We start from the raw sequence: 26914 nt of genomic DNA, 5'->3' as shown, positions 1-26914 counted from the left end.
AAGTTGAATAATCGTGGTAGTGCCAAGTAACTAAGCTTTCGTCACAACACACACAACCTAAACACGTGTCCACTGATTATTTTCTTAAACGGATAAGATGACTCGCCTCTCCCATTATGATTTCTCACAACACGTGTCCCAAATCTCCAACTCAGCGTCACACGTGTCAGCATCCATGCACGTACTTCCATCTTCTCCACCACCTTCTTCCCTTCTATTTCAAGGCCAACTCGGTGTTTCACTCTCACAAACAAATACAACAACCCGATTGCTAAAAGAGAACAAAATCCAACAACCCGATTGCTAAAAGAGAACAAAAATCCAATCGGTGAGATAATGGCGTCCCATCAACTGAGTCTTAGAGAGAACGCCACGGCCGAGGAAAACAAAGTACCTAAGATGGCCACTCATTTCGAGTCCCTTGCCGAGAAGGCGAAACAGCCGGATGCCGGTGTTGCCAGACAAGTCCCTCACAGGGAGCGCCATGAGCTCGGAGGGAAAGTCGGTGACATTAATGTTTCAGCCACGATAGTGGCGAAAACGGAGGGAGATGGTGTCGGAATAGGGAGAGGAAAACAGTTTCAAGAGAGGACGAGAGAGCCTAATTACGCTACGGGGAAAGTCCAAATGAGTGCTGTGCCTGGACAAGAGAGAGGTGCTTCAATGGAGTCCAAGGCTAAACATGGGATGGAGTCTATTGGTAAACACGAGGGCGATAAAGATAGAAGGCGTAGCGCGGAAACTGCTGCAGAACGAAGGAATATCGGTAAGGAAGGTGAATCAGGTGATGAAGAATCGGCCAACCAAGCGCTCAACACAGCGGCGTACACCAAAGAAAAGGGTCAACAAGCAAGGGAAACCTCTCAACAAAGCGCTCAGTATGCCACAGAGAAGGGTGGACAAGTGGCTGACACTGTTCGTCGAGCTTCGCTGCAGGCGGCGGAGATAGGTGGACAAGCAAAGGATACCGTCGTTGAAGGTGCGAAGAAGACCAAAGACACCGCGGCCGGAACCCTATCGAGTGCAGGCAGGACTACCGCAGACTACACGGTGCCGAAAATGGAACAGGCGAAAGACTACGCAACGCAAACGGCGGTTAAAGCGAAAGATTCTGCTGTTGATGTTACTAAAAACGTCGCGAGTTATACCGGAGAAAAAGCGGTTGCTGCAAAGGATGTGACGGTAGAGAAAGGCAAGGAGGCGGCTGAGTTGGCAGGAAAAGGGGCTGTGGATGCGAAGGATAGAGCTGTCGTAGCTGGCTGGAGTGCGGCGAATTATACGACCGAGAAAGCGGTGGAAGGGACAAAGGCAGCGGCGAGGATGGTGGAGGGAGCGGCGGAGTATACCGGTCAAAAATCAAAGGAGCTTGCCGCGACATCGTTAAGGGCGGCCAAGGACGCTGCTTCAGCTGCTGGTGAGATTGTGAAAGAGTATACTGCCAGGAAAAAGGAGGAGGCGGCGAGAGAATTAGAAGATAAGAGATCATCAAAAACACAGGTAATTTTGTACCTTATTTATTTTATGATTCTGGGAACTGTGTTTAGTTCAAATATAGTATTACATTATTCGTTCCAAATTTTTACTGTTATTGGTTTGAAGGGTGAATACATTAGTTACCAAGAAGAAGAAAGCAAGGAGAGACCGAGTGAGACTCGACAACAACTCACGGATTTTCCGAGAAAAACGAAAGAGAAAATCGGGGAAACTGCAAAACCAAGGGAAAGACCGAGTGAGACTCAACAACGAGGCGAGAATTTTCCGAGAAAAAACAGCGAGGAAATCGAGGAGACTCCAAAGCCAATTGGAGATGGCCCGAAGCAAAACTTTCAGGGATCATCGGAGACGAACAAACGTGGTGGATTTACACAGGTTTATTTATATAGCGACAAAACTACCTTTGTTTCTTTCATTATTTTAATAGGTTCCCACTGACATAACAATTTGTTAATCATTTTGAGGAAACTGAGAAGAGAGGCCATGAAGGAGCAGTGGAAATGGAGAGGAGAGAACTCGAGGGTTCTGCGGGTAGAGATGAATCGGGTGTGTTGGGAGCCATTGCTGAAACGATAGTTGAAATTGCACAGAATACAGCCAACCTTATTAATATTGCACCCGGCAACAACCAACCCAAATCCCAGAGCGGCGACCGACGTGAGTGGCGTTGAAGTAGTGAGCCACCACGTGGGAAACGGAACATGGACGTTTATTGAATAAATAGGAGTGCTTTGTCTTTGTTTTTGTTATCAAGAATAAAATAAGTTGTGTTGAATTTGTTAGTTTCATACTCTTTGGCATGGACGTTATTGAGGATGGTAATTTCATGTTGCAGTATCTCGATGGAGTAAAGATATGATGAAGTTCTGAACCCAATTCCATCAAATTGCAGGAGCAAATTACAATGTTTTCAACTCTTTGAACCTTATTCAACAACAGTTTCTTCCCACTACGTGAGAACACCAGCTACATAAAATAACACAATGCTACCTGAGATGAAGAAAAAAGAAACGAAAAAGGATAGGATCAAGAGAAGCAGGGTTGCCACTGAAGTGTTTCACCAGCAAACATAGGAACGATGTCCCCGAAATTAAACGAGAAATAGCTCGGGACCGCCCATGGGTTCTTAGTCATTTTGATTTTTTCGGTGTTTCTCGGGAGACCGTAGAAGTCCGGTCCGTTGAAGCTCGTAAATGCTTCTAATTTATCAAGTGCACCCGCCTATAATAATCCGTAAAAACAGGCTTAGGTGTGGTAAAGTGAAATCAAAATGAAAGCTATCCGAGTATCAATCAACAACAACTGTTAGTATCAGATCAATGAGATATCCCTCGAATGTTTAACCACAAACTTTCTGCAAACCCACAGCTGAACATATATTACTCGGACGTGATTTTATTCAACCTTTCCTTAACCCCATTAATATAGTTCCTCTCTGATTCGAATTCCGTTGCAGCATTCAAGAAAATAGTGAGAAGCTTATTATTAATAAGAAAACTACCTCTTCGAAGACCTTAGCATATAGCGATAATGCAACAGGGGCACTGTAAATGCCAGCACAACCACGAGGACATTCTTTTCTTCGTCTCTCATGAGGAGAACTGTCAGTTCCCAGGAAAATCTTTTGCTTCCACTAGTCACAGCAGAAACAATAGCCTTCCCTGGGGTAAGACAAACACACACAAGTCTGTGAAGACATGATTATTATAACAAACTCTGTTGAATTTATTGGACTATAAGTTCTAAAACCATAAGAAACAAAAGTATACCCATATATCATAACTACACCCTACTTTTAAGAAACGCAAATGATTAGTAGAAAGAAGTCCCAAATTTTGAGTGGAACACACTGTGGGTTTCTCTTTTAAGTACAGGAAGGCAGTAATTATGTGGCTGCATTCCTCCTTGGAAAAGAGCATTTCTATTGAGAATAAGATGTTGCGGAGTAACAGTTGCGGCCAAAAATCCTAAAGCGGAAAACAAAAACTCATGAGCTAAATGAGAAGCAAGGAAGAAATTTAAAAGGGCTTTATTGTTTCTAACACTAAAACAAGAAATGATGAGTATTTGGCAAAAAGTTTACCTTCTTTGCCAGACTCTACAAATCTTACAGCATCCATAGTGGTGATATGCTCCATCACAATCTTTAGTATAGGAAGCCTTTGAATTAAAGGTTACAAAACAGTGTCGATGAACACTTTCTCCCGATCAAAAACATCAACATCAGACTCTGTGACCTCTCCATGAACCTATAAATTGATCAGATTTGATATTATACAAGTTGAAAGCAGCAAAAGTACAAAAAGAGAAAGCAATGTCTTGAAATATTGACAATGTTATATAGGCTGTACTTGCTTGTCATATGATATCTAAGAAATCACACTGCCAATGTACAAGAGCCTTGTAGTTAACCAACAAATAATAGTGAACCTAGAATGGTTGAAATTATTACCAGCAATGGCATGTTTTCCTCAACCATCGCTTCGAGAACTGTTAGGCATTTCCCAAACAGATCTGTAACACCGTCTTGAGAATTTGTGGTTGCGCCAGCAGGGTACAGCTTAACAGCAAAGACAACTCCACTCTTCCCTGTCAACACATGAGACCCAATCTTCAGCAAAACTACAAGACTCAAGTTGAAACAAATGGGGCCAAATAACAAATAGGAGCTATTTGTTTTAAGTGCACTTCCTCTACAATTCTAAATAAAAGGACTAAAATAAAATGGCTGAAACTGCAAGAGCCTGGCACGGAAAAGAAGGAGACAGATGAGTTTGGTAGAGGTTTTCCACATGGGGAACAAAAAAGAAGAATCATAGACACCATATGAAATATGAGATAGACTTACTAGCGAGCTTGATCTCATTCGGACTGGTTTTATCTGTTAAATATAGAGTCATTAGTGGAGTGAAGTTGCTATCAGCAGGCAATGCTTTCAAGATTGATTTCTGATAAGCAAGAGCAGCAGCAGTGGTTGTAATAGGAGGCTTCAAATTTGGCATTACTATTGCCCTTCCAAAAAGCTTTGCACTGTAGTATGAATACTAATTAGGAAGCGGGCCGGGGGGAGGGTGGGGGGGAATCAATCATTCAGATAATTTCCCCATAAATTGAATAGTAATTCAAGTCAACTAGGGGTGAGCAAACGGTTGTTTGAGTTATTTTGATCAAAGATTGTACTGAACTAATCAATCCTATACATATTTCAAATAATAGATATTGAATTCAAACTGGTATAGGTCCAACAATTTAAATCTGGAAACAATAACAAACTCAAAAGCACAAAATAATATTATTTAAGACATTAACCAAAATACCAGTTTAAACGTTTAACTGAATTGCAAAAGTGATTTCAGCCACTTGAGCAAATGTAATCACCAAAAAACTGAATACCCCAAAAGTCAACAACCAGAAAACGTTATTAAAAGCAAAACAACCTGTGAGGAGCAACAGCTTGAAGAAGGTCCCCATCTCGGAGATGAAGATGCCAATCATCGGGTTGAGTTAGGGTGAGTTCCATCTTCGGTCTACCGTACTTCGATTTTCTCGACAAGTCAAAACTTTGTAGAGGATAACTTCCAATGCCTATAACAAAAGGTACAGTTAAACCAAGTACAAAAGCAAGGCAAAACCATGAAAACGAGCAATGATTAAACATCAAAGAAAAGTGAATGATGGGAATTATAAAGGTTAGAATAGAATCTGATTCAAACAAAAAGAGCTTTATTCCTCTCAAAACTAATAAAAAATTGCAGAAGCATCGGGTCTTATAAAAAGGAGCAAGTAGAAAACAGGGGATTGATAAAAGAAAATGAAGACTATGCATACTTCGCTAGGCCTGGGCAAAACGAATGTATTTTTCATTTTAGTGGGAGAAGAGCAGCCTAGAATCTCGTTCTCTCAAAGTTTTGTCTGTTCAAGCAGAAACAATAGCAGCAGTGAAAATACTTCGTCTCATTTCAACATTTTTTTCCAAGCATCTGATCATTAAAAGAAAAGGAAAACAAAGGAGTTTTGTTCAGAGCATTGTATTGTATAAATGTGGATGAAACTGGGAGAAGGTTTCTTGCGGACATTTTATCAAACAGTTAGGCTACCAAGTGCGCTGAGTCGGGACGAACAAATCACCTGAATATTTTCCGTGCTTGAAGCTCGATGCAAGAGTGCTTCCCTTGCAATCAGATGCAGCGAGAACGGTTGGCGGGGCAGTACTTACTGTGACCATCAGCTACTTTAAACCCTTGAACAGAACACGTGCTCAATTCAATTATTTTATTTGTTTAGGGTAAATTACATTAGTAATCACTACATTCAATATTTTGTCAAAATATGACAAGTTCTCTGACTTAGTTTAGATATTGACTATTGTCTTTACTCTTAGAAATTTCAAGCTCGACCCACCTTAATCTATTAAGAAAAATGATATAAATGCACCATACTAACTGGATTATTAAAAATAAATCAGATTATAATATAATGATTAAATATATAATTTATGCATAATATAATGATTAATAATAAAATTCAAAATTATAAAAAATAGGATAAATTACATTGATAATCACAGAACTTTTAGGATGCTTTCATTTTAGTCACCGAAATTTTATAACTTCACCATTGGATTCACTTTCTTGGTATTATATTAATATTATCTTTAATTTTAAAATTGAATTCAAGACGTTAAATATTTGATATAACTTTGATATTGTCATGTTATTGGTTGTATTATATTTTTGTCATTATATTTAAAGTAATATAACTATGGACATTATTACCTTATTTGTTATATTAATTTTTTCCTTTTTTATTTAATTATAAGGTACTTGTCCTGCCCAAGTTGAGGATAGATATAGAGTTTTATGATATGAGGTGAACCTATAAAATTTTAGGAAACAAAAACATATTATCGATAAGAAGTACAAATGAAATTTATAAATTATATAAAAATTAAAATTTGTAGAAGAATGACCGCCTCCATCATAGTTATCCCTGGCCCTAAAATCAACATTTTTAGAATATTGATGGATAGAGGATCCGCATGCATCTTCGGAATCAACTCCCCTAACAAGCACAAAATACTGTTAGACGCATAAATCCACTAATTGGTCGAGTTACTAAAGATGCTTATATTATCCGACCTCGTGTGAGTTTGAATCTTAACATTTAACTTGAAAATGTAATACCTCCCTCTTTAATCAAATATTATTAGACGCACACTCACTCGCAAGCTGAATGCGCACCAAGCTACTGTTTTCCAGCAATCGACTTTAACCGAGTTGTCCTATAGACTCATTATTCGAAAGGCATCAATGATATCATAAATGCGTACCTTAGAGCCTTGGAATGGTGAACGTCTGTTGTTTCCAAACTGAAATGGTAAATGTCTGATCATTAACAATAATAAACAAAATAAGTAGAAACATACATGTGATATTTATTCAGAACACCACCTTGAAATAAAGGAATTTCCCGCCATCGAACGTACATCGGATAGAAAAGCAACGAATACAAGGAAAGAATACAGTCTAACCTCGTCGTCAAAAGATAATATCTTCGTCCTTCGCCCTGCTTGCAGACAGCATATTGTGAGCTGAATTTCTTGAAACCCCATTCCGCAAGGAAACTTTCTCGGCGAACTCGAACTCCTTCGCAGCAACTAGTTTTTTCTCTGTTTCCCTCTTCTTATAACCTTGTATCTTCTTTAGCCTGAAGAAATCCTCCCTTTCGAGCTCATCTAACTCTCCCTTAATGTAACTTATCGTATTCTCCAACCTCGGCTTCACAACATTCTCTAAAGCATTAACCCTGCGGTTCGTCGTCTTGACTGCCTCATCGAGTGTTAAGAATGATGTCTGAAGAGAAGCAAGCTCGACTAGAACCTCGATTGCTTTCGCGTAAGCAGCACGGCACTGCTGGACCTGTTGTCGACCTCTGTCCAATCCAGTCAAATCATTCTTGGTCTCACCTTCAGTAAAATACTCGAACTTGGGAAGCTTCACTCCCGCAACATTCTCTTATCGTGATCGAACTTTAAGAGAAGCGGTGTGAACATTCTCAAGCACGACATGTTTGATGTTCTTACCAGCAACATACTTGGCCTCAGTAAGCGAAAACGAGGAGATTTTCATAATCTCTCCCATTGATTCTTTTGTAGACACTATCTTCTTAAGAATCTGTCGAAATTGTACAGTCAAGGCATCGCTCTTCTTCTTGAGAAGTGCATGACCTCTTGTAGCACCCACAAACCGAGCTTTCATGATTCCAAGCATCGTAACAGTTGGAACCACGTTCAAGCGCTGGCTTTGACCTGACATTTTTCAGATATCTGAAACAAGAGAAAATATAGGTAGGATTAATAAAAAGTGACAGAAAAACAGGTGAAAGGAATGGAATTCAAACTTATTCATCCGAATAGTGTACATATTTTAGTTAAATACACCTAGTCGTTGACTCGTAATAAAACTCACTGGAAAGATAAAACTTATCTAGAGACAAAAATAACAAAGACTCCCTCCCTAATCTTGAAAGACTCCTAAAAGACATTAAACTTTTTAATTAACGCATAATCCAACATAAAGAAATTAGAAAATATTGCTTAGCCAACCATCGAACAGAGGTAAATAAATACAAATCTCAGTAATTTTTCAATCTTAAAGGCACGTCATCGACTTTATCTTAACTCATCAAGCCTTAAATTGTTCAATTAAACTGCATACGCAATATAATGATTCTATTAAGCAGCACAATCAGACAACCATGAAGCAGTAAATAGTAAGTCCTATGAACTGATTTTCTAATGCATGCATCTTTTTTTACAAGAACAGCAAATTATGGGAAACTATTGTCATTCTTGTTAAAAAGATGCATCTTCTTAGCTAATTCAATTCCTTTCTGTACAGAAGGAAGTAATTCACCATCAATTGCTGATTGACCTTTATTATAAGCCTTTCACGTATATATTACATTCTGTCTTTTCGTTGGCACAACTTTAATATTCTACACATCATTTTATATCTTGACCATGTTTAAAATTTGAGGGTGCTGCCTGTATTCGAAAAGTTGAGGGAGAGAAGACTACGGTGGTTTGGGTATGTCCTTAGGCGACAACCGTCGGATGCCGTCAGGAGGGTAGAGTCGATTACAGCAAACGGTGTCTGAAGGAGAGGACAACCAAGGAGGAAGTGGGTAGACTGCTTGAGAACTGATTTGAATGATTTAGCCCTTACCGAGGACATGACCTCTGACATGAAAGTATGGAAACTTAAGACCAGGGTAGCCGAGTATTGTGCGTCACAGCCATAGGGCGTAGCATCTCTGCCTTCTTTTTAATACCTTTGTAGTAATTTCCATGACTGCTACTTTTTATACGTTTCTGTCATTGGAATTTGTGAAGGCTTATAACTAGGGTAGAGGAGTAGTGTTGTCTTAGTTTAGGTTTTTACCCATTTGACTATATTTCTTATCGTAGCTTGCTATCGCTGCCTATTGTGTATCATTCTCTTCATGTTTCCTCTTTTTAAATTTAGTTGGGACTTACGTTTTTATCTATATGCAGAGATTTTACGCAGAGATTACTGTCCATTACAGACACGCATATGAAGATTTTATATGAAGATTGTTCAACTATGTATTTATTTATACATGCATTGTATTTTATCTTTATTTTTAATTTTCTGTCTGTTTGAGGTCTTCCACGGAAGCTACTCTCAACCTGGCGTTAGATACCATCTACTACCTGGCGTTAGATACCATCTACTACCTTACTTCCCCTTACATCATTACATATGAGAATAGGATTTTATTATTGACATTCCTACTCAAAAACGGACATCTACAATACATGACGGACACCAGAACTTAAAAGTGAGTATCAAAGATTCTTAATTAGTCAATGAGATGGATGGCTGGCGCCATGGGACAATTAGAGAAATCCTCTAGGCGTGAATTTGAATCGAATAACGAAAAGAGAAACCAGATCCAATAATTTTCTAACGAAAAAATCACCTAGAATAAAAATCAACTACTTCACCCAGGTGAAAACACCAGTGATCAAACACTCAAATAATAGCCCAACTCAAATGATCAAATAATATATTTTCAAAAGTGAAGGATAAATAACGAAGAAAAAAATGATAGAGCATCGTCACCCGTAAACGGAACGGAGTTTAGACGGCCGGCGTTGGAACTTGAACGTGATGGAGGAAATTGGGTTTTAAGCAGGTGGGTCCCTTACAACATTGCTTATATTTTATTATTTATTTTGACTTTGTTGAATCCACTCTTTTCTCTTCGGATCCATTTTAATAAAATTATTATTATTATTATTATTATTATTATTATTGATTAGTGTTCTTAAGATGCGATTAAGTGCGAGATGATTTAATGATGGTGTGAAATTACGGTTTTGTATATCCAATTTTGATACTTACATATATAGATCTTTTATTTAGTTACATTAAATATCCTAAATTATAATTTAAAATTTAAATTCATCTTAAATTTTAAAATATCTTAGTTAAGTTCTTAAAATATTAATATTATATAAAAATCAAATAAATTAGACAGTTATTATCCGAATATTAACTACGGTTTTTTTTATTATAGTACATCTAATAATAATTCTTATATCGATCAAATATTGTTGTTAACATTTTAATATTATATCAATAAAATCTTTCTATTAATTAAATATTAGCTACAATATATTTAAAACACGTAAATTCATATAAGGGTGAACAAAATCAGATTTGATTAAAAATAAAAAAATTAATTTGATTCACAATTTTATAAACATTATTCGACTAAAAAAAAATAATACTTGAATAACTCAAATATTTTAATAATTAATGTATTAACTTTTAAGTTTAGCTCGAGCTTCTCAAATGTATCACATATAAAAATTATGAATATATATATATATATATATATATATATATATATATATATATATTGTATATGATTATCGAAAGTCGTTTAGATTATAATAAATTAAGTATCATAAACATTATAAATATTTACAAATAAGTTTAAACAAAAATTTGAACAACTCAAATCAACTTAACTCGATTTTATAAATTCAACTAAAAAAATTATAAAAAAAACTAATTTAACATTATTTTCAATTTTCACACATTTTCAAAATTAAAAAAAATCAATAAAAACTAATTTATTTAACTTAAGAATCTAAAATATTTTTCAATTTAATATCAATTCCAATACCTTACATTTTTACACATTTTTATTGAAATCTAACTAATAATATAGAACTACATAAAAATAATATTTTCATAATTCTACCACAATAAATTCTCTCTAAACTTGAATACAACTCAAAACTCAAATTTCATTAAAACAAACAAACTAATGAAATGGTAAAGGAATGCCATATAAACATTTAACTTTAATTTTTGAAATAGAATAAACAGTAATAATTGTTTTGAATTTGATCAGTTTCACAAGTTGAAGCTGGCTAGTGAGACCTTGCAGGCTAAGACACTACATCATGACGACTAAAACCATTTCCAAGTTCACAAATCAAGTATATATTACCTTTAATTGTAAGACCATCCATCCCTATCAGTAATAGGTTCAACGGAATACGAGCCCCATGCATTATAATATAACCCCGTTTGACAAGGGTAACTTTATTTTCATGGAGATTACTAACCCCGTTTATTTTGCTTGCATTATAATATAAGCACAATGAAGCCTAAACCCCGGAGCCGGCGAGTCGTCGTCTCGAGGCATTTGATGTGGATACCTGCGCGAGCTTGTCGGCTTCATTTGACGCCATTCGTTCCTTTAGTGGCATGTAATGCCGTAGCCATACACCGGTATAAACCTGAAAATTTGATTGGAATATGAGAGATCTAAAAATGACAGCTTGATACCTTTAAAAGTGCAAACTTTGTAATTCCTTTTACCTTCAAGTAAAAGTTGGTAGGGATTTTTGCAATCAAAAATACAGAATCACTACACACTAGAAGAAAATAACATGCAATATTATATAGATTATAATCACAAACATTGACAGTGATAAAAATTCTCTATTTTTGCAATCAAATAGGACATGTTTGTGGAGTTTCCTAAGAGACATATCGCGAGCTATTCGAGACTGATTCGGTCAAAGTTCGGTCAACTCTCGAGCTCGAAATCAACTAGAAATCTTAACGAGCTGAAATGAGCTACTTGATATCTGACTCGAAAAGATCATGAACAACTTGAAAAAATAATATATTAAAATTTTAGATTTTTTAAATCAATTATTATTAATATTAACATTTATATGTTCTTTTTTTAAAAAAAAAATTACAATATAAGGCTTTCATGTACTTGCAGTTTAGGTTTGAGCTTCAATCGAGCTAAGTCTAAGAATATTTTGAGTTCAAGTTTTTAACTCGAGTCGAGCTTCAATTTTTTATTTCGAGTTCGAGTCGAGCTTGATAATTTTAAGCTCATGAATTTTCGAGTTAAGTCGAGCTCAACACTGCTCGACTCAGCTCGTTTATAAGCCCTAGCTTACACAAATTGTGTATCAAATAATTTCCCGTCTTATATTTCGTTCCAACTATCAAGGTCATCAGGCAGAACAAAATAATAATGTAGCTTGAGTCTCAAAATATGGACTGACCTGTTGGGGTCTTATTATCTTTGTATCAGGATCATCTAAAGACTCGCGCCAGTGTGCCAAGTACCCAGCCATCCGAGGGATTGCAAATAATACAGTGAAGAACTCCGGTGGAAATCCCATAGCCCTGTTGAATAAAAACTCAATTGTCACCAGTCTTAACACTTGGAGGAGGAAAAACTAAAATGCATCTTATACATTTGTCTAGGTTTTCAAAGTAAGCAGATAAATTAATCTTATTTACCGGTATATTAATCCCGAATAGAAATCAACATTTGGATAAAGTTTCCTCGTAATAAAATACTCATCGGATAATGCAGCTTTCTCCAAACTAATAGCTACCTGCAAAAAGAAAATAAATAAGAGGTAAGAAAAAGAAAAGCTTATTAAAACATTTACATCAAACCAAAAACAATTAGGCATGAGGGGGAGGGGGAGATGGTTTATGTAAAAGAAAATAATTTGGAGGGTCGTCGATAAACACCTCAATAAGAGGATCCCGGCCGACAATAGAAAAAACTTCCTCTGCCAATTTCTTTATCACCTTTGCCCTTGGATCATAGTTTTTGTATACACGGTGCCCAAAACCAGACATTTTCCGCTTCCTAAAGAAATAAATATATATATACAAAAGTAAATAAAACATTTGAGAGAAAATATAACACTGCAAGTTGAACCTTTAGGTTAATGCCACTTGAACTTAACAGCAAAACTCATATGCAACATTCACCTGTTCTTAACACCTTCAATAAACTCAGGAATGTTCTCTACTGATCCAATCTCGCTAAGCATCTTGAGCACAGCCTATAACAACCAAAAACAAAAAGATGGGGAAAAATCTCAGGTATGACCGGCACGAACAACTTATGATAAAAAGAGAATTGATATACTTAAATAAACAAACTGACAGATAATATTACATGTCAAGAGAATTATATAGTCTAAACAATCATGTTGTAACACCATTCCTTTGGAACTTGAATTCCAGGTCATTACTGATAAGCATTGAGTTAAAATGAAAAAGAAAAATCTTTGGCTCTCCATACCTCGTTTGCTCCACCATGAAGAGGTCCATATAATGCTCCAACAGCTCCAGCTAGTGCAGTGTATACATCAACTCCACTACAGATGCAGATACACACTGATAGTTAATACATAGATTTGTTGTTGTTCTAGCACAGTAGTGCAATAGCATTAATAGACCTACCCTGATGCAAGATGCCGAGCAGCAGCTGTGGAACAGTTCATTTCATGTTCTGCATGTAGTATGAAAGAATGTCCAGAACTCGAGCTAACCGAGGGTTGGGCTTGTAAGACCGGTTGCCCCTGAGAGTTATTTAAATGGACACATTAGATAGGAGGAAGGCCAAGATTTTGCCTCCTAGATGGTGATTACGAGGTTAAAATAGCATTAAGAAAAAGATATATGGAAGCCAGAAGATAAAACTTTTTACCAAAACATAGCCATTAATGAGAGTATCAAAGGTTCCAAAGAACATACATTGAATCTAGCATATAGAGAAAGTTCTCGGAATAAGATAAGTTGCTGGAAGGAAGAACTGGAGGCCTTCCTGCCATCCTCAGATAAGCTGCCGCAGCAATGGTTGGTGCCTGAAAGAAGAACAAAGTTTTGTACTGTCTTCAACATAACAAAGAAGTGGTAAACCCAAATCCATAGAACAAATAAAAGTAACGAGATCACACACCAGAGTTAAAGATATGACCTCGTGAATAGAAGCAGCTACTTTAGAGAACAAAAAACAGAGGGAAAAGGAATTAAAAGCACATACCTTTCCAAGAATGCGAGCTATTTGCTTATCTCTCACTTGTTTCGACTTATAAAGATCTTGGCCCTGCATTAATAGTGGATATAAATTACAGGAAACAGAAGAGAAACACAAAACAGAAGAAAAAAATAATAAAATCTTCTTTCGTTTTTTATGTTCTATAATAACAGTGCACGTCTATCTTCTTCTTTTATGCTCTAATGCTGGTCTGGAAAAAGCTAAAGTTACATTTGACTTCAGTAAAGACATTAGGCCAGAGCATGTTCTTATATCATACGGATCGTTTTGAAAGTCATAAGTTGCAAAAATGTTGTTACCTCATAGAATACATACATGCTTTAACATTTGGAAAATAGTCTCTCGAGACAGGAAACAAAAAAGGTAAATGTAACATCCAATATCTTAAAACAATTTTATCTTAGAATCCTTACAATTCCAAAACGACTAGGCCCACTTACCCTAACTTTTTCTTCGAAAAAAACAACACTAACAACAATTTTTATCAGTTTTCGCTACCTATGTGCTCTTATAGACCCATATCATGACTGAACAAAATACTAGAGCAACAGAATATCAATTCAAATGAATCTTCAAAAGGCATTAATTCAAAATTAAACCATCAACTTACTCTGAGAGCAGGATTGGCATCAGGGTGAAAAACAGAAAGGGCGCTCATTGCACTGACAAGGACACCCATTGGATGAGCATCATGGGGCATTGATTGTATAATGTCCTGCAAGAACAGAAAAACGTGAGACAAGTTGAATAAAATCTGTTAAACTAGAAGTAATAGACCTGATTAATAGTAATGCTGAAAAGGAATCAGAATTTGGCCCATAAACCAAAGAAATTAAAAAAAAAAACAACGGATCATATTTATTATAAACATCATATACATTGCAACATCCAAGGACTACAGGTTTATTTTCTAGAAGAAAGAAAGCATACCAGAATCCCTTGCGGCACAGCCGAATGCTGGGTAACAGCAAATTCCCAGTCTGCTAGCTGACCTTCAGAAGGCAAATTCCCATACACTGAAAAGTTGGAAGCAAATTGTTTAGACACATAACCAAATATATAAGTTAATGCATGGTTGCAATCAAAGACAAAATATTATAAACCTTCATTGATCCAGAGCAAATTTGATAAATTCTTGTTGAAAATAGTTTGCAATTGATATTTTAAGTCAAAGTCATGTCTGTCAAATTAGTGATTAGAGAGGATCTTGCTCTTTCCATGGATACAGATAAAAAACTAGCATAAGTTCCAGCTTAAAAGTAACAAGTGGCCATCTACATTGAAATAGCCAACTCCCTTTACCATAAAATCCTTGTCAATACCTTACCTACCATTCATTTAAGTTTCTTCTTTTTCTCACTGTTTTCTCTCCATAACCCTGAATCAATCTTCAAGACACTATGTCACATGATTTACATACAATCATCACACGCATCGATTTAAAGAGAACCTCAATAGGTGATCCATGAGATTTCAATTCATTTTTTCAGTATGAAGTATCTTTTACAAATAATTAATCAAATCCTACAAACAATCACAGATTGGATAAAGAAAAGAGGTGGTTGTAAATTTAAAAGCATATCAAGAGGTAAGCCACTTCCAAGAAACTGGAACTCTCAGCCAATTCTTCAATTGTATACCCTCTGTATCTAAGGATCCCTTCGTCTCCATCTATATAAGAAATCGACGACCGAACCGGAGCAGTATTCAAGTAACCCGGATCATAAATTTTCAGCCCCTTGTCATCTTTCCCTGTCGTTATCTGCAACCAAATTAAAGCTCAAAACCAAAATTACATCCCCTAAAATTCAGAATCAGATTATTATACATAAATCAAAACAAATATACAAACAAATTGCTTTAAAAAAACCTTTTTAAAATCGGTAGCTCTGACGGTGCCTTCGGTTGAGACAGGGACCTGGTACTTCTTCCCGGCTCGCTCGTCGACGACGGTCAACGAACCGCCAACGGAGGAAGGGGCGGCTTGAGCCGACACGCACCCCGGCTCGAGAACGGAGGAATTCGGGTTGTTGGAGGACCAACCAGGAGCCGCCAAGTGGGCAGCAAGCACAGCCAAACGTGCCTTTGCTTTCAAATCTTCCATTGATGACATCTTTTAAAAGAAAATAAGATATTAATTTTCTTCTTTCTTTTGGAGTTTTGTTTGGTTTTCTCTTACGAGCTTGTCTTTCGGTTTCAGGGAGATGTGTAATATTAGACTAGCACTTGTGCATTTGTTTTTCCTACTACTTCTCCTTTCCTTCGCGCTGCAATATCACGTCCTGAACATGATAAATGAAATATTAATGTTGCAAAATACACCAATAGGCTTTTTTTTAGTATTTTCGAATTTAAATTCCAATTTTATATTTTATAAAAAATATATATATTATTTTTATTTAAAAACATCACTTTTTCTATTATTTATATTCAATTTTTTATTAATCGTTAATATGACAGTTCTAATAGAACAAGTAAAATAAGTTTCTGATATAATATATTTGTAATCCTTATGGATTTGACATTTAATCTTTAAAATAAATAAAATAATTTTATACTATGTTTTCTTTTTTAATTTTTCACTCACATAACCTATTATCTATAAGATTAATATTATTTTAATTCTTATATAATATGGCATAAAATATTAAAATGGTCACTCAACTTTTAAGATGTTTATAAATATATTTTAAAAAATACAATTAAATCATCTACTTTTTAAGATATTAATATAATCATATTTATTAAGAGAAATTTTTAATCATTTAATCGTTGAATATGTTAATGATGTATGATTGAGTATTCTATCTCATTTGATTTATCGAAAATAATTTAAAGGTAAAATGCATGAATATGTTGAATAAGTTAATGATACATGAATATTTCAATAATACAATTGATAAAAAAATGAAAAAAAAATATAAATTACAAGTGGTAGAGGGTTCAACTTGGCTCTCTTGAAAGAAGTAACCTAATCTTTAACTCCTATACCAAATTAAAAAAATTATTATATAATCAATAAAATAGTATTTATATTAAAACTAATGATATTTTATGAAAATATTTATAGTATCAAAAATAATATTAATTACAATATATTAATTTTATAAAAAGTTATTATTATTTATGTTACTTACCTAATAAAATAATAGAGAGGAGGATTAAAAATAGTTAAAATATTTATTGTAACTTAAATTGTCATTTCTTATAAAATATATGTCAATAAATATTTATATAATCTAAATTTGTGATAATTTTATAAGAATAATAATCTTTAATCACATATGACAAACTCAAACAGGGCAAAAAGAATACATTTAAAAATATATTTTTATGATTTAAAGATACTTTATAATAAAATAATTTGATTATGTTGACGTCATAAAACTTTCATTTATTATTTTATGTTATTAATTAATGGGTTGATGGAAGGTGTGTTTAAAAGTTGCACGTTATCGGCAGTCAGCTATTTGCATTCTGCAAAAGTGAATCCCAATCCGAAACCGCTTTTTATCTTATCCGTCAGTTAAAATTTAGGATGGTTTGTTTGTTATTTAATTTATTTAGGGTTGAATGTTTAATCGTTTAATATTTAATGTATTTATTTCATATTTTTAAATAATTTAGTATCGACTGATTTAATAAAATAATAGTGAATAATTCAGGCCAAACGTGAAAATCGTTCGTGATTTGAACGTGCCGTGTTATTCATCCACGTGTGAAACATGCCGCTTTGGCAGATAAAGTAGCGTGTGGGGATTGTTTTGTCGGAATTGAACAATCAATAGTCCTTGAAGTTCTCAATACTTATCTGCCGTATGACTCCAAACTTTTTGTTTAAGTTCCAAGAATTGTGGATTATTAAATAATCAGTTCTGTTAATTGTATTTATGTTAAATTTGTGTAAATTATTTTTTGTTTTAATCCTACACATGTCTTTAAACAACCTGATTATTTTAATCATAAATCTTAAAACAAATTTATATTCTTAATCTTAATATTTACTTTAAAAATACAATATTTCTCTATTAAATTAAAATAAATATATACTTTTAAAATCTTAATTTTTTAATCTCAAAATTTTAAATTTTATAAAATTTATATATCAAATTAAATTCTTTTTCGTATTAAAGATGTCAACCGATAAAATGATAAAATACTCTTTGAAAACGTAAGATTTAATTCACGATTGAAAAAGTATGTTCCACATTGCTTCAAGCAGAGTCCAATCAAACCATACAAAGGGGCATCGGCGCATTGCATAGTTTAATTGAAATCCCTTGTAAGCATGGGTAAAGATGCTAGAATGCAATTTTCAATTATACAAGTATAGTTTAAATACTTTCTTCATATATTTTTATTGATATTCTTATTTTACACTACGAAGCGATGCAACAACTTAGCTCATATTTCTACTTGTTCTGAGGAACTCTGTTCTTGTTTTCTGAATGACTATGAACCATCCATCAGGTGTATTGTGTGTCGAGACTTTAACTCCACAACGAGTCATGTTGGCACGACTCTCACCTGTTGATTATAACAAAAATCCTTGGCTAAGTTTACCGGATTAAAATTAAAACGTCCAACGGAATGACCGGCTAATCTCTTACATTTTCTAACTTCGACTGAAAAGCGAGTTCCACTTCCTTGCGGAGGCTTTCAACATCTCTAATGTATTCTCTGTGATCATCCTCCAACATAAAATCCTCCAATTGCTTCTTCATCCTCTCCAAAGCTTCACCCAATCTGCAAAACTCCTCGAAAACCATTGCTTCTGTCGTTTTCAGTCGTAGAATATTCTTAATTGAAACAAGCGCATGTGAACTCGAGGTCAGACGCATCAAAAATCAATGAAAAGAAATACCCATCATCACATCAATAGTTGTTCGTGTATGTAGGCCACAAAACATGAACACGTGGCTAAAGAATTACCTTCTCCTGGAGATCAAGGTCACTTGATGCAGTAAGATCAACCACAGACTTCAAGAATAAACGGTTGCTGAAAAATTGCATTTCAGCTTCATCTATTTTTTCTAACTGGCACTCGACCAGATCACCAACCAGAAACATAGCCTTCGTACGTAACCTAATATCCACGCTGGGACTGCTCAATATTGTTGCGGAAGACGACTATCGGATAGAGTAAAATCGCAATTGATAATTTGAGAAACTAAAAATGAAGATAAAAGAGACACAAAATTTACGTGGAAAACCCCTAAATAATATAGGGTAAAAACCACGGGCAACGGTAGAAGAATTTCACTATGAGAAAATATGAATTACAGCTTCTCTCGATCGACCAAGGAGAAAACAATGATAATTCTCTTTTGATAAAAAAGGAGAAAATAACTCTCAAGAAACTCTCTAAATTCTCTCTAGTATTGGAAGAAAACTAGAATGCTTTGGGATGGTTTTGAAGCTAAATGAGCTAGGGTATTTATAGTTGAAACTTAAGGACTAATCTTGTAAATACCCTAAAGTGAAAGACTAATTTTAATTATCCCTTTTAATTTTTCAACAAAGTTGGCTGCCTAATTTTGTTCAAAGCAGCCGGCTGCCAACCAACTTAGACTTTCAACAATCTCCCACTTGAAGATTTGATTGGAACAATCATATCTTCACACCATTCTTTCTACTTTGTACCATCATGTTGCTTACGTTTCTGACAGGCCACAAGAGGATCGACACCAAGTAAATTTATCAGCGTTGATCGCCTTCGTCATGAAATCTGCTATGTTGTCTTTGGTATGGATCTTCTGCATATCTACCGTCCCTTCCTTCTCACGAATGAAATGGTATTGAACTCGTATGTGCTTTGTCCTTGAATTAAATGTTGGATTCCTTGCTAGATGCAAGGCGCTTTGACTGTCACAAAACAGAGAAACATGCTCTTGATTATGCCCAAGCTCCTCCAATAGCATCTTCAACCAAATTGCTTCTTTACTGGCTTGTGTAGCTGCTACATATTATGCCTCTGTTGTGGATGTAGCCACAACTGACTGTAATTTTGAAACCCATCTTACAGCTCCACCAGCAACTTTGAGCACATATCCTGTAGTAGATTTGCTTTTATCCAAATCCCCTGCATAGTCAGAATCTACATAACCATTGATTAGTAAGTTTGATCATTCGTAACATAATGCAACATTTGAGGTCCCTTTGATGTATCTCAGGATCCTCTTTACTGTATTCCAATGCTCTTTCTCTTTTCCTGGATTCTCCATGTACCGACTAACCACTCACACTGCTTGTGCAATGTCTGGTCTTGTGTATATCATAGCGAACATTAAACTTCTCACTGCTGATGCATACGACACTCGAGACATCTTCATCCTCTTCTTCACTGCTAGGACTTATACTGGAGGATAATTTGAAGTTAATAGGAAGAGGGTAGAAATTGGCTTACAATCTTGCATGCTAAATCGTGACAAGATCTTCTTCAAGTAATTCTTTTGTGAAAGACAAATCTTCCTATTACTTCTGTCTCGGTGAATTTGCATCCCTAGAATCTTGTTTGTTGATCCCAAGTCCTTCATTTCAAATTCCCTAGTCAGTTGTGCATTTAATTCTTCAATATGATCTTTGATGGGTCCTGCAACCAACATGTCATCCACATACAACAACAATATAACAAAATCGTTATCACCAGACCTCTTGAAATAAGCACAAGGGTCTGCATTAAGTCTGTTGTATCCAAGGCACATAATGAAGGAATCAAATCTCTTATACCAACACCTCGGTGCCTACAGAGATTTGTTCAACCTGCAAACCAAGTTCTTCTTTTCTTTTTCTTCAAAACCTTTAGGCTGGAGCATATAAATCTCTTCTTCAAGATTTCCATGAAGAAAAGTTGTTTTAACATCTAGTTACTCTAGATGTAAGTTCAATGTAGCACATTGCCAAAACTACTCAAACTGTTGTTAGTCGAACCATAGGATAAAAGATTTCATTGAAATCAATACATTCTTTTTGAGCATATCCTTTGACCACCAGTCTTGCACGATACCTCTCCACTTGATCATCACCATTTCGCTTGATTTTGAAGACCCATTTGTTACCAATTGGCTTCCTTCCTTGTGGTAGTGGCACAAGGTCCCATGTATTATTTTTATGAAGGGCTTCGATTTCTTCTTGCATCGCCATCATCCATAGTGAAGCATCTGAGTTGTTTATTACCTCCTGGTATGTTGATGGCTCACCGTCCTGTGTTAAAAGGCAGTATGCACCATTTCATTCTATAACATAATCTGAGTGCCAATTGGGACGTCTTCTCACACGATCTGATTGACGAGTTGTTGGAGCTTCAAAACTCTCTGATTCTTGTTCATCATGTGTTGGTTCTGCTTCAGAAGAATCTCCTTGTTCAACCTCTTTTTCCACATGTATCTGTGTAGTCTCTGACTTTTCAGTGCTATCATCGTCTTTTTTTCTTTGTAGCTTATCTTCTACAAAGATGACATCCCTGCTGATAATCACTTTGCGGGCAGTGGGATCCCACAAGTGATACCCTTTTACTCCATCAGCATACCCCAAGAATTTTTATTTCCTGGATTTTAGATCCAGCTTTGAGATTTCTTGGTAGTTATACATCACGTACACAATACTTCCAAATATATGGAGGTTTGAATAATCAGCTGATTTACCAGTTCACATCTCCATTGGTGTCTTCAGCTCTATTGCAGTTGATGGAGCTCGATTCACCAAATAACAGGCGGTATTGACTGCTTCTGCCCATAATGATTTTTCTAGGTCTGCATCCCTTAACATTGCTCTTGTTCTTTCTAACAAGGTTATGTTCATACGCTCTGCCACTCCATTTTGTTGAGGAGTGTTCGCCACTGTGAACTGTCTTTTGATGCCTTCTTTCCTGCAAAAGTCATCAAATTCTCCGCTTGTGTATTCTCCTCCATTATCTGTTCTGAAACACTTGATCCTATTTCCAGAATCAAGTTTCACCCGCGCCTTGAAGTTTTTTGCTCCACCTAGGGATGTAACCGGTGCTTGCCATACGTCAGAGTGAACCAATTCTAGAACACTTTTGCCTCTAGAATTTGATTTGTTGAATTTCAACCGGTGCTGCTTACTTGTTATGCAATGGTCACACAAAGGAAGTGTTACCTTTGTTAAGCCTGGAAGTAGGTTTTGTTCCACAAGGACTTTCATTCCTTGTTCTGACATGTGTCCAAGTTTCTGACGTCATAGCATTGCAGAATTTGAACTACATGAGGCAACAGAGGCTTCTGCTTCTAGCAAAGTCTCTCCCTTCAGCATGTACAAGTTTGCAGCTATCTTTTCGCCTTTCAGCACCACAAGCGCTCCACGGAACACCTTCATGATTCCTTTTTGTGTTTCAATCTTGCTTGCATTATTATCCAACAATCCGTAAGATAATAAATTTTTCTTCAGGCCTTTCACGTGCCGCACATCTCGAACAACTTTAATTGTTCCATCATATATCTTCAATTTGATGGTTCCCACGCCAATGATCTCTAAGGCATGATCATTGCAACTATACACAGATCCTCCTAAGACAGGTTCATACTGATAGAACCATTCTCTTCTTGAGGTCATGTGATATGTTACTCCTGAATCAATGAGTCATATATCTGTAAATCTTTTTCTGCCTTCCATGGTGGTTGACGCTTCACAACATAGAGCATCTCCATCATCTGAAGTGTTTGCGGTATTACCTTGTGGATTGGAGTTTTTATTTAGACTCCAACAATCCTTCTTCAAGTGACCCTTCTTTCCACATTTGTAGCACTTTAAATTCTTCTTGCTCCTCGACTTCGATCTACCATGTTTGTGACTGTTGCTTTGGCCACGTTCTGTTGATCTCCCTCTCATCATTGTCAATGTTTCTGCTTGTTGCAGATTTACTTGCCTGTCTTCCTTGTTCTTGCGCCGATTTTCTTCTTGTAGAACAGAAGCTGCAACGTCATCGAAGACTAGACTGATGACATTACTGTTTGTCAAGTTGATGAAGAGTTGATCATACGAATCTGGTAGAATTTGAAGTAGAAGTTCAGCACGTTCTTGTTCTCCTATTTTACAGCTTAAGGATGTAAGCTGAGAAAATAAAGTGTTCAGTGTATTTAAGTGCTCCGTCACTGAAGTAGATTTTGGCATACGGAGAGTGTACAATTTTCTTTTAAGGAAAATTTTATTGTGCAGCGACGTTGCCTCGTACAATTTGGTGAGATGATCTCATATCTCCTTAGCTGTCTTCTTCTCCTCGATGCTTTACAATACTTCATCTACTAATGCTAGATGAAAGTTTGTCATAGCATTCCCGTCCATTTCGATCCATTTGTTGTCATTTGAAAAATCTACCGGCCTTTCACTGATAGTTGCTAGACATCTGTCTTTCCTCACGATGACCTTCATCTTTAATTTCCACAATGAGAAATTTCTCCCATTGAATTTTTCAATATCAAATTTCGTTGCCATAACTTCTTTTACGGATAGCTCCCACTATTTCACTATCGTGAATAGTTCTCTGGAACCTTCAAAAAATGGGTTATAACTTCTTACTTTCTTATGTTGGAGGATCCACCTTTTGGTGGCAACCACAAAGACAATAAGCAGATATTACACACTCTAATCTGACTCGGATACCAATTGTTGCGGAAAACAGCTATCGGATAGAACAAAATCGCAATTGATAATTTGAGAAAATAAAAATGAAGATAAAAGAGACACAAAATTTACGTGGAAAACCCCTAAATAATATAGGGTAAAAACCACGGGCAACGGTAGAAGAATTTCACTATGAGAAAATAGGAATTACAACTTCTCTCGATTGACCAAGGAGAAAATAATGATAATTCTCTCTTGATAAAAAAGGAGAAAACAACTCTCAAGAAACTCTCTAAATTCTCTCTAGTATTGGAAGAAAGTTAGAATGCTTTGGGATGGTTTTGAAGCTAAATGAGCTAAGGTATTTATAGTTGAAACTTAAGGACTAATCTTGTAAATACCTTAAAGTGAAGGACTAATTTTAATTATCCCTTTTAATTTTTTCAACAAAAGTTGTCTGCCTAATTTGTTCAAAGCAACCGGCTGACAACCAACTTAGACTTTCAACAATATGTCCTAAGAGGGAAATTGTTGTCAATCGCAATTTGCAGGGGTGCATAAAACAAGGGCAAACGCCAAATTTGATCTTAGATCACCTGAAGCAGCTTGTCTCCAGCCTCCGCGAAGAACAATTGCTGACCAGCCACATTATTTCGGATCAAGGCTGAAACAGCATAAAATGCTTTAGTGGCTTCATCTGCAAAACTGGAATTCACCATTTTCATAAGTGTTGCCAATGCCCCAAGTTCCAGGACCTAAGACACATACAACTTTGCAAAGTTAGTTGATGTAAACTATACGTCGATCAGATGTCGAGAGGAAGATGACTTACCTGCTTCTGAACATATGGATTATTTTGACTTGCTTTCCCAATTATCCATGCAGAAATTTTCCTTACATCTGAGTCAGAGTGATCAAGCTCCCGTATAATCACACCAAGGCCACCAAGTTTACACATATCTGACAAGCAAAACCTTGATGATGTGAACCACATTTCTATAGACATAAAAGAGCAGCCTAGAGGAAAAATAAGAGATAGCAAGGACGAAGCAAAAGATACTACAAACGAAAATAAAAACACAAGTACTTATAACTAAACCCAAAACCCTAATAAAATACAAAATATACTAAATATAAGCCTAGAACCCTAATAATGGGGAAAGAAATAAAATACAAACTAACATAAAATAGACTAAACAATAAAAAATAGCCTAAATACATGCAAAGGTTACAATTGTATCCAAAGGTGTAAAATTAATTCCTATATAACTCATCCTTTAACTGGTATATTTTCATTCTCCCCTAGTTGGACGGAAATTCTACCTCAAGTTCTTGAAAAAATCAAGCAAAGAAATTGCCTATGAACAACTTCACAAGTGGAACAAACATGTCTACAAAGCAACTTGCACCTCACTTTAGAGACTAAAATTTGCAATAACCCTAGCATGAATAGCTATTTAGAGACATAGGTAGCCATATTACAGTGTACTAATACATATTAGCGACTTTTCAAATCCCTAATTTTCTTTTCTGTGGTCTCAATCGTTATTTGTGTTTCTTTTGATACCTTTTATACAACCATACTGTATCAAACTTTCACAACAACGCCCAAACAAATAAAATAAAAAACAAAGAAATTGAATATGAATAATTTCACAAGTGGAACAAACGTCTGTACAAAGCAACTTGCACCTCACTTTAGAGACTAAAATTTGCAATAACCCTAGTATAAATAGCCTTTTAGAGACGTAGGTAGTCACATTACCGTGGACTAATATATATTACTGACTCTTCAACTATAATCCCTACTTTTCTTTTCTGTGGTCTCAATCATTATTTGTGTTTTTTTGATACTTTTTATAATACCACAACAAAGCCCGATCAAATAAAACCTAATATAGTAAAATTAGATAAAGCTCGATAATTTCCCATTCTGCCACATGAAGCCACACTGCAATTCTTGTGAGAAAATTGTAAATATTGTACACATGCTTACAGAGAAAGGGTTAAATCTTACTGAAAAAGGTTTGAATAATGAATATTTTAGGTTCAGTTAATAGCAATAAAGTGAAGAAATGACACTGGGCAACAACATTCACATGAAGATAAAACCCAGAATTTTAAATTTCTAAAGTTTTACCTGCAAATAGATACTCGTGTCAACAATTCAGATGATTCCTTGCATAAATTATTATGGCAATAACTTGAAAGAAAGGGATAAATATCAATTCTTGAAGTCGCTAAGTAATCCAGCTTTGGGCAAAAACACCACTTACCATTTGCATTATCAATTGGCTCAACCAGTATCAAAAGCTCTTCCAAAGCACGGTGGCGATCCTCCAAAGACAAGGATAAATTCCGCAAGTCGTCTAATGCAATTTGCATCAACTGTGAATCTGATGGCATTTTTAACTTTTCCATCAGTTCCTGTGCAACAGAATGCATGGGTCATTATGTTCTATATCACAAAGAAGCAAAAGGGATGTGAGAACTGCAAGCAACGGCAATGAAACAAGGGAAAAGGTTGACAAAGCTATTGCTGGTTTATAGAAAGTAACACATTGTTTATTTTTAAAAAAAATTAATTTGGGACAAGTATAAAACAATAGCTGCTTAAAGATAATTTTCAACCTCTCAACATTAAATGCTCACACCCTTGGCAACTACGGTGCTTGAACCCGGGTCCTCAAGAAATAATAACAATTCCTTTATCATGGAGGCCACTTATTTGTGCAACACATTGAAATATGTGCCATCAGCACATCATTAAATTTCACTCTCAAGATTTCGACTAAAAGAATAGAAATCCTATTATTTATAGAGTATATATTATCGATAGATCATCCATACAAGACATATGTGATAAGTGATAACATCAGGCAAGAATAGCAATTCAACTCATTTCCACAATACAATCACAATAACCAAAGACATTGTTATCTCAGTTGATTCCATTCAAACTATGCAGCACATCATATTATGATAAATAAATCAGAAATAAGGAAAAAACCTTTATTTCCAACTGACGCTGCCTAAGCTCCTAGGGAGAAAGACGTTGAACATCTAGCGCCTTCTCCTTAAGTTTTCCCGGATCAGAATGACCTGATTCATAGAAAACAATTGCAATAACCAATTTTCCCTCCAATAGTTAAAAAATGTCAGAAATATGGAAAAAGATCAACAAACCTATGGCCCATTGCAACATTCCTTCTAGGGTAGAAAATCCACCTTCGATGTCATCGGAGGTGGCTGTGGAATCATCGGCTTGCCCAGCATTGTGCGACAGATCTCCTTCCTCTTTTGCGGTTGACCAAAACAGCCCAGCAGAAGCTGACTTATTTTCGCGCTCGTCGCCGCCATAGCCATCCCCATAAATAACAATAATAATGTCAATTTACTCCATTCGTAA

At 35.7% G+C, this 26914-nt stretch overlaps 2 protein-coding genes and 3 pseudogenes across 2 annotated transcripts; 1 reads left to right on the top strand and 4 right to left on the bottom strand.

The window, feature by feature from the left end:
• The first annotated feature begins 336 nt into the window (after positions 1-336).
• Positions 337-2274, top strand: LOC120135887 (seed biotin-containing protein SBP65-like). The gene is made up of 3 exons (XM_039152052.1): positions 337-1497; positions 1600-1869; positions 1959-2274. The coding sequence occupies exons 1-3, from the start codon at positions 337-339 to the stop codon at positions 2163-2165; spliced, it is 1638 nt and encodes a 545-aa protein (XP_039007983.1). The 3' UTR covers positions 2166-2274.
• A 143-nt stretch (positions 2275-2417) lies between these two features.
• Positions 2418-5677, bottom strand: LOC120135983 (annotated as a pseudogene).
• Positions 5678-7016: 1339 nt separating this feature from the next.
• Positions 7017-9704, bottom strand: LOC120135803 (annotated as a pseudogene).
• Positions 9705-10883: 1179 nt separating this feature from the next.
• On the bottom strand, positions 10884-16129 carry LOC120135825 (citrate synthase, glyoxysomal-like). The gene is given in 14 exon segments (XM_039152016.1): positions 10884-11335; positions 12125-12248; positions 12366-12463; positions 12606-12726; positions 12852-12925; positions 13168-13243; positions 13329-13395; positions 13398-13447; positions 13623-13732; positions 13912-13974; positions 14537-14641; positions 14857-14942; positions 15508-15688; positions 15797-16129. Coding segments are annotated over 14 exon segments (1530 nt in total). The 5' UTR covers positions 16040-16129; the 3' UTR covers positions 10884-11203.
• Positions 16130-24057: 7928 nt separating this feature from the next.
• On the bottom strand, positions 24058-26878 carry LOC120135885 (annotated as a pseudogene).
• Between the last annotated feature and the right edge of the window lie 36 nt (positions 26879-26914).

Source organism: Hibiscus syriacus, unplaced genomic scaffold, assembly GCF_006381635.1.
Source record: "Hibiscus syriacus cultivar Baekdansim isolate YM2019G1 unplaced genomic scaffold, ASM638163v2 tig00110621_pilon, whole genome shotgun sequence".
Classification (NCBI taxonomy): Eukaryota; Viridiplantae; Streptophyta; class Magnoliopsida; order Malvales; family Malvaceae; genus Hibiscus; species Hibiscus syriacus.
This window is presented reverse-complemented; position numbering and strand designations above follow the sequence as displayed.